The 8,222-nt window shown below is 46.6% G+C and overlaps 1 protein-coding gene across 3 annotated transcripts; it reads right to left on the reverse strand.

Moving 5' to 3' along the window:
* Positions 1–1,051: 1,051 nt before the first annotated feature.
* NME6 (NME/NM23 nucleoside diphosphate kinase 6) lies at positions 1,052–8,213 on the reverse strand. 3 transcript variants are annotated; one of them, XM_041763902.1, is made up of 6 exons: positions 8,072–8,213; positions 5,922–6,018; positions 3,827–3,929; positions 2,618–2,657; positions 1,831–1,991; positions 1,052–1,553 (listed from the first exon to the last, which is right to left on the reverse strand). In XM_041763902.1, exons 2-6 carry the CDS (start codon positions 6,009–6,011, stop codon positions 1,387–1,389), a joined length of 561 nt encoding a protein of 186 aa, XP_041619836.1. In that variant the 5' UTR covers positions 6,012–6,018; positions 8,072–8,213; the 3' UTR covers positions 1,052–1,386. The 3 variants fall into 3 exon arrangements, with proteins under 3 accessions (XP_041619836.1, XP_041619834.1, XP_041619835.1); XM_041763900.1 differs by having other exon boundaries at positions 8,026–8,126; XM_041763901.1 differs by lacking the exon at positions 8,072–8,213 and adding an exon at positions 7,768–7,789.
* Between the last annotated feature and the right edge of the window lie 9 nt (positions 8,214–8,222).

Below are 8,222 nucleotides of genomic sequence, written 5' to 3' on the forward strand. Positions count from 1 at the left end.
GTTTCTTTCCTTCCTTCTCTATTTCTTTATCTGCTTTGTTAGCTTATGCAAATATTTTTCACAAATTCTATATAAATTCAAGGTTCCTCACTACTCCCTGTATGGTAAATTGTCATAGTTATGGAACCCTCCCCCCCCCCCCCCCCCCGCAATGATTCACACCTCCCAGTATCCATGCCCCCCTTATAGTTTCATCACACTTGGACCCTGGGCTTGGCCACATGACCTGCTTTGGCCAATGAGATATTAACAAACATGATACAAGCAGCAGCTTGATAAGCTTATGAATGGGGGCCTGTCCTCTTGGAACCCTGAAACAATCATGCTATGAAGCAGTTCAGGATAAAATACCACATTTGACCCACCTGCTGAATGCAGCCACATGAGTGAGTCCAAGTGACACCAGCAGAATCACCCAGCCAATCCAGAGACACATAAAAATAAACTACAGTTTTAAGTCACTAAATGTTGAGGTGATTTGTAATGTAGCAATGGTTAACTTTCATTCTCATCTATAACAGAGACATGGCTAACTTTAGTGGCTTTGTGCAAAACAGAAAAGTGAGTCATAAAAACATGCTTCTATTGGGCAGACACATCCTTGTTCAAATAAAAGTTGCCCCTTCCCCTAGGATGCAGCCCTACTCCTGGTGCACAGCATGCATTTGGGCCCACACTCAACTTTGTCACTGGGTTCCTTTATGCACTAGACAAGCTACACATATGTGTGAATTCACATTCACACAATTCTCTCCATTTAGCATAGACCAGAAACTTGGCTCCAGGACAGTTTTTTTCTTAAATTTATTTGAGAGAGAGAGAGCAAGAGGGGTGGCAGATGGAGGAGAGAAAGAATCTCAAGCAGACTGCACTAAGCACAGAGCCTGATGCAGGATTCAATCCCACGACCCAATCAATCATGACCTGAGCTAAAATCAAGAGTCTGATGCTTAACAGACTGAACCACCCAGGCATTCCTGGGACAGGTTTAATTATTCCACTTAAGGAGAAAGAGAGAAAGCACCTAGAATAGTGCTCCTAGTCTTGAAGATTCAGTAGAACACTGATTTTTATTGAGGAAGACAGGCCAAATGGTGCTTATAGTCACTGCATTTTTCAGGCAAGTCAATTAGGCAAACTCCTCCTTGAAAAGGATGAATAGTTCTTAGAAAAAAGAGGAGCCATTACTGCTCTGAAACACCCATGAACATTCTGGAAAAGAGGTAGATAGCTAGATTCTAGAGCAGGTGGAAGTGAGGAGCTAGATCCTCAGGTATGTGTGGTGCCCAGCAAAGATGGCGCTACGATCCCCAGGCCTCCCTGGTCCTAGGTCTCTGAGAAAAGGCTGGGCAGTGCAGCCAGTCTTCACAGACAAACAGGCTTGTATCAGGCTGGTCCTGGGCCTCCTGGTCCGGCTACACAGTGGATGCCTCCCTCTGGACTGTAGTGCACAGGGCCACAGCGCAGCTGGGGCTCCTCTTCCTCATACCAGCGCTGTTCACTGAAGTCAGGGAAGAAGGCTGCAATCTCTCTGCTGGCGGAAATCACAGAGTCTGTAAGGGGAGGTAAGAAAGAGAAGGAGTTCTCATAAGGTGTGCCAGTTGGAGGCAAGAGACAGTTATAATCAGATTCAGAAACCCGAGCCTCTAGTTCTGCCTCCTGACCCTAAGTCCTGAGGCCATGTCTGCGGAGATGGCCACAAAAGAAGAGAAATGTATTTGGGAGGAAAGTTTATGGCAGGGTTACCCCTTAACTCCAACATATGGCCTGACCACCAACCCCAAACCATCCTCTCTTATTGGTGGCCAAGGACAGGGGAGGCGGACTCACCAGAGCCATGGGTCGTGTTGCGGGTGTCAGTGAGGCCGAAACTTCCACGAATTGAATCTGGAGCCACATGACGTGCTCGAAACACTCTAGTGGGTCCCATCAGGGTCCTCCAGAGCTGGATGGCATCCTTGCGGGCAAGGATGTAGGCTCGGATTGGTCCGCTGTGTACAAAAGGAGCACATGTCAGGAATCTGGCTATGTGGTCGAGGAGGGCACACTGTGAATAAATGTAATGTGAATAAAGGCATACTATGTCCTGAGAGTTACCCTGCCTTTCTAGCTAAGTACTGATGCTGCTTCAAGTAGTAAGTGATGGAAGGCCACTCCGTGTATACATGAAAGGCCACAGAGGTCAGCAGAGTGGCTCGTAGCATTCAACAACACTCTTCTCTAGCCATTGGACCAATAACCATCATGGGACAAGTGGCTACCAGGTCAGTGTTGGCTTAGTCATGGCCTCAAGTCCATGTATCTTCAGACACTTAACACTGATTACAACTTTAAAGAGTGTCAAATGAAATTTAAAAATTTAGGGAGCAGGAGAGATAATTTTTTAAAAGATTTTATTTATTTATTCATGAGAGACACACACGCACAGAGAGAGAGAGGCAGAGACACAGGCAGAGGGATAAGCAGGCTCCATGCAGGGAGACTGACGTGGGACTTGGTCCCAGGTCTCCAGGATCACACCCTGGGCTGAAGGTGGCATTAAACCGGTGATCCACCTGGGCTGCCCCGAGAGATAAATCTTGGTGGATAAAGATGCCAAAACGAAAATTAGAAGTACCTGGCCATGTACTCCACCAGCCGCTGATAGAAAAAACGCCCTGCAAGGAGAGAGTAACTTCATCAAGACATTGATGCCCAAGAGAACTTTTGTACTTCTGCCTCCTTACTCAAAATAACAAAAATTGTTTTATTTTTAAAAAAGATTTGGGGCACCTGAGTGGCTCAGTCAGGGTCCTGGAATCGAGTCCCACTTTGGGCTTCCTGCTTAGCAGGGAGTCTGCTTCTCTCTGCCTCTCTGGCCTTCTGCCCCTCTTCCCCTGCTCCTCTCTCTGCTCATGTTCTGTCTCTCTCAAATATTTTTAAAATAGATTTTATTTATTTATTCATCCACTTTAGAGAGAGAGTGCAAGGGAGAGGGGCAGAGAGAGAAAAGGAGAGTCTGAAGCAGCCTCCACACTGAGGGTGGAGCCTGATGTGGGGCTCAATCCCATGACCCTGAGATCATGACCTGAACCAAAACCAAGAGTCATATGCTCAACCGACTGCACCACCCAGGCACCCCAATAAAAACTGTTTTAGAGAAAAGAATAAGGACATACCTGGGTCTGAATCTAGGCACTGCCACTTACAACCTGTGCAATTTTGGGTAGGTCATTAATTTTCCTAACTCAGGCTCCTAATCTTTATACTGGAGACATAACAATACCTACACCCCATAGGGCTCTAGGGAAAATTCAATGAAATCATGAGCACAGGACAAGGTCTGAAATAGTAAACATGCACTAACTATAACTACTGATATCATCAGGACATAAAACTAAATTTTTGGTTAGGGCTACGAAGTGGAACCCTCCTAGAAAAAAAAAATTTTTTTTAAAGATTTAATGTATTTATTTATTTGAGAGAGAAAGAGAGAGTGGAGGTGGGGGGAGGACCAGAGGGAGAGGGAAAAGCAAACTCCAAATTGAGCATGAAGCCAACACAGGGCTCGATCCCATGGCTTGATCCCATGACACAGAGACCATGACCTGAGCCAAAATAAAGAATTGGACACTCAATTACAGCCACGTAGACACCCCCTGGAAAATATTTTCCGAAGATTGATAATCATGAAAAGTTTGTGTATCAAGCGAGACTTCAGAAGAATGGCCACAGTATTACAGTTGGTAGGTCAGAGACAGGCTGCTATTGTGCGTCCAGGTGAAAATCTCTCTTGCACACATCTTGAGACAGAGAAGTCTCCCATTCAAAGGACTGTTGATCCTACCTTCATGCTCTTGGTAAAACTTCTGGCATTCTTCTTTTCTCCACAGAAGTTCTTTCATTCGTACAATAAGGAACTTGTTGCTCAGAATCTGCTGATGAACAGCCTGGATAAACAACCACATCAAAGATAAAAAAATTGGTCAAAGGGACCTCTCGAGTGAATAGGAGACACAGACTGATCAAAAGAACCATGAGGACCCACCAGAGCCCAGGACTTGAGATCTGTCCCATAGTTGGGTAGGAAGAGAAAGAAGGTGGAGTGAGGTAAAGACCTTCAGTCACATGGCCAGAGCATGAGCCTCGGGTGCAGGGGGCAGGAAGTGCCATCTCTGCCCTTCTGTTCCTACAGCCCACATGACCCACTTCTCGAACCATCCTAAAAATATCTTGATAGTGGTCCTGCCTTGAGTTTGTCCCACTCTCTCCAAACTATCACACTTGACAGATTAAGAACACCATAAAATATATGTCACACTCTGGTCAGAACCTTACTCATGGAATGAGGTACAACTACTCTAGCCCAGTGTTCAAGGCTGTACTGTCCTTGTCCTCCACCTCTTCCAATTCTCTAGTCCCATCACCCCAGCCTGCCTGTGGCCCTCAGATCCACCATATGTGTTCCTGTTTCAGTGTCTCCCTCTAGGGAACACCTGCCCTCCTGAACACTAACTGAAGCCCATCCTTCCTTCGAGCCTGTCTAGGTCCCAACACTAGCAGGCCACCATTTCTGACTGCTCTTGTCTTCCTCTGCACCACAGTGTGCTTACCTCGCAGAATTGCTCAGCTAGTACTTATCCAACTATTGTAGGCAGAATCCTACAATGACCCTCCCCTAGTTCCACCCAGGTTCTGCACCCTACTCTCCAGGACTGTGAATATGATGCAATATGATTATGTTATATCATATGGCAAAAGGGATTTTCAGGTGTAATTAAGGTTGCTATCAATTGACTTTGGTGTATTTATTTTTAAAAATTCATTTTAGAGAGAGAGAGAGTATGTGGTGGGGAGGGGAGAGGAAGAGGGCAATAGAAAGAATCTCAAGCAGACTCCCCACTGAGCACAGAGCCCAACATGGTGCTCAGTCCAATGACCCTGAGATCATGACCTTAGTTGAAATCAGGAGTTGGATGCTCAACCAACTGAGCCACCCAGCCACTCCATCAGTTGTCTTTGCTTTAATTAGAAGGGAAGTTATCAGGATGAGCCTGATTAATCATATGAACTTTTTAAAAGCAGACTTCTATCTGGCTAGCAGCTAAACGAGAAGTCAGATTTAAATTTTTTTTTAAAATTTTTATTTATTTATTTATGATAGTCAAAGAGAGAGAGAGAGAGAGAGGCAGAGACACAGGCAGAGGGAGAAGCAGGCTCCATGCACTGGGAGCCCGATGTGGCATTCGATCCCGGGTCTCCAGGATCGCGCCCTGGGCCAAAGGCAGGCGCCAAACCGCTGCACCACCCAGGGATCCCGAGAAGTCAGATTTAAGCATGAGAAGCACTGAACACACCACTGCTGTCTTGAGGATGGAGTGAGCCATGTGATGAGGAACGTGAGTGGTCTCTAAAATATGGGAGCAGTCCTTGCCTGAAGGCAAGCAAGGACATGGGGACCTCAGTATTATAACCATAGGAATCAAACTCTGTCAACAACTGGAACAAATTTGGAAGTGGATTCTTTCCCAGATCCTCCAGCTAAGGAGCCAGTCAGCCAACACCTTGACTTCGGCTTTGTGAGACCCTAAGGAAAAATCCAGGCAAGCCTACTGCACTTCTAAATTCTAGAATTGTGAGATAAGAAATGTTGTCTTAAACTGCTAAGTTTGTGGTAAGTTGTTACACAGCCAGAGAAGACTAATATACATACATTGTCTTGAGGTTTGGTTCTTCTTACTGTATTGGACCCTTATATTTTTTATCTGCCCCAATTCTCCAGTAGATTTTTGTCTTCTTAGAGTCAGAGTCCACAGGTCCTAGCTTTGCCTCCATAGCATCTTTCATAGGACTGTGCTGTCAGTCTTCACAAATGGCTCTGCAGCCCCAGAAACAGAAGCAGTGCCCAGGGCATACAGTAGAGGATTAGGATTCCTTCTTACCTCCAGAATCAGGGGGTGAGCAACAGCATCAGGCTTGATCAGGGCCAGAGTAAGCTGGAGAGCCTGAGGGCTTCGCAAGATCGAGGTCATCTCACTCCTGCCATCAGAAAGCTGGATTAAGGACCCCTCCATGCTACGCTCCCCACCCTCCCTACTCTGGAGCCATGCAACCTTGCAAGCCAACAGCCACCTCACTTTCAAGGCCTATGGTGGTTACATACAAAGGAGTTACCTATTCAGGAGAAATTCAAGATTAAACATTACTTGTCTCTGCCAATGGTCCCTTCAATTTCTAACTTTTCATTGTGTTTTAGAGGATTTACAATTTACATTGCTAAACAGCCTGGCCCCAAATGTACAGTAACTGTTTCCATTCATAAGGCTTTCTATCCCATAGGGTGCTCCCATCAATTCTAGAAGTGGAAGATTGGATGGACAAGAATTGGGATGTTGCCAGGATACTCTTAAAGAAGTCTGCTGGATACATACCATCTCTTATCTAATCTTACATAGAGATCAGGATCTCCCCTGCCCAAATCAATTCTTTAATATACTGTCCTCAATGGCAAGGCCTGTGGACATGCAACTCCAAGGTCAAGGACCACTTGTAACCATTTTGTATCTGAAGCAGCTGAAACAGTGCCTCGGACAAAGGTCAGTTTAACTGACTAATGGAACCTATACAGTCTTGTTCTGTCTATCTTTGTATTTCTAGAGCCTAGCATAGCATAAGAGCTCAATAAATAATCATGGAAATGATATAAGGAACATAAAAGTATTTCTTAAACTGGACCAAGAGAATGTGGGGTATCTCCCAACTGTGAAATTCTATTCACATGTGAGAAACTGGTCATCTGATCAGGACTAAGGACTAAGTATAAAAGATTACCTAGTAGAGCTCCTAAATTTGCCAACAACTATGGAGAAGACTTTCATGAAGACACACAGGAATAGTCTGGACAACACTCATTTCTTTTAGGCTGAAAGTAGCCTGACAATCATGTTAAAGGCAGTGCTAGGGTCTCTCCTACTCATGTCCTTTCTACAGCTTTCAGCTGGATGCTCCACTCAAACCACAAGTCCAGCCAACCCACTCTCCCTAATATCCCAGGTTGTGAGTAACCGAAAGCAAAAGGAATCTTCACCATAATCTAAGGAGAGACAGCCTTAACATCTTCTCTCCCTCACCTTCCATATCCATGTTATCACCAAGTTCTGGCAATTTTACCTAAGCAGTGTCTCTCAAATCCATACAATCCTCTCCTTCTCCAGGGCCACCACCCTAGCCCAAGACTTCATCAACCCTCATTGGATTTCTGCAACAGCCTCCTCGATGGCCTCTCAATTTCTACTCCTGCCAGCCTCTACAATTTCCACACAGCAGCCAGTGTACTAAAAATGTAAATCTCATGATATCATGTGAGACATTTCCACAGTCCAAAATGTGCTTCCTCTGGTTACTGCCTATCCATCTACTAGACCTTAGCTCACTTCCCCTATTATGGCTTCTCGGACCTTTTCTTCAGTTATGTCTTCACTCGTTAGGTAAGCTCCATGAAAGCATTAAAAGATGCTCACCTATGCAGAGTGTCTAGTACATAATTGAATCTCAACAGTATTTGTTGAATGAATTAATTAATGTGCCTCATCCAGCTATTGCAAGGCCAAGCTGCCAGGGGCCCTCTGGGGAAGGATGTGGTTCCTTTCCGAATGCCAGCCAAGTAATGATTGTCTTGGCCCTTGATTTACAACAAATGTTGACAGATCAAGAAACTCGCTCAACTTCAAAGTTGCTTTATCAGAGAACCACAAATTTCAGAGGTTGCCAGGGTATTCGCCCCCTCACCTGAGGCGCCCATTCCTCTGCTTCACGGAGGGCGGGGGCCAAGCCCCTCATCCTCCCAGGCGCCACGGGGACCCGCAACCCCCTAACTCTACCTCGGCTCCCCGTCCTCTACCCTCCCCCGACACCTGAGGCCCAGCTCCCCAACACCCCAGGCTCTCAGCCCCAGTTCTTGACACCAATCCATCTCCTTGCTGCCCCTCATTTCTCTAGGCTTGCAGCCGCGGGACTCCTGTCCCCTGCACCAGGGCCTCAGCGCACCCCGGATTCTGGCCCCCGCCCCGCGGGAGTTCAGGTCTGGATTCACCTGGTCCTCCACCGCGGCGCCCGGCCACCAGGCACCGCGGTAGCTAGCCTGCGCGGCCCAGGCGGGGTCCTTCGGGCGTTCGGCCGGGCAGCCCTTCCGGGGGTCCTTGCCGGGAAGCCGCGGACCGGCCGGAAGTGGGGGCGTGCTGTGT

This window comes from Vulpes lagopus, chromosome 7 (assembly GCF_018345385.1).
Source record: "Vulpes lagopus strain Blue_001 chromosome 7, ASM1834538v1, whole genome shotgun sequence".
Lineage (NCBI taxonomy): Eukaryota > Metazoa > Chordata > Mammalia > Carnivora > Canidae > Vulpes > Vulpes lagopus.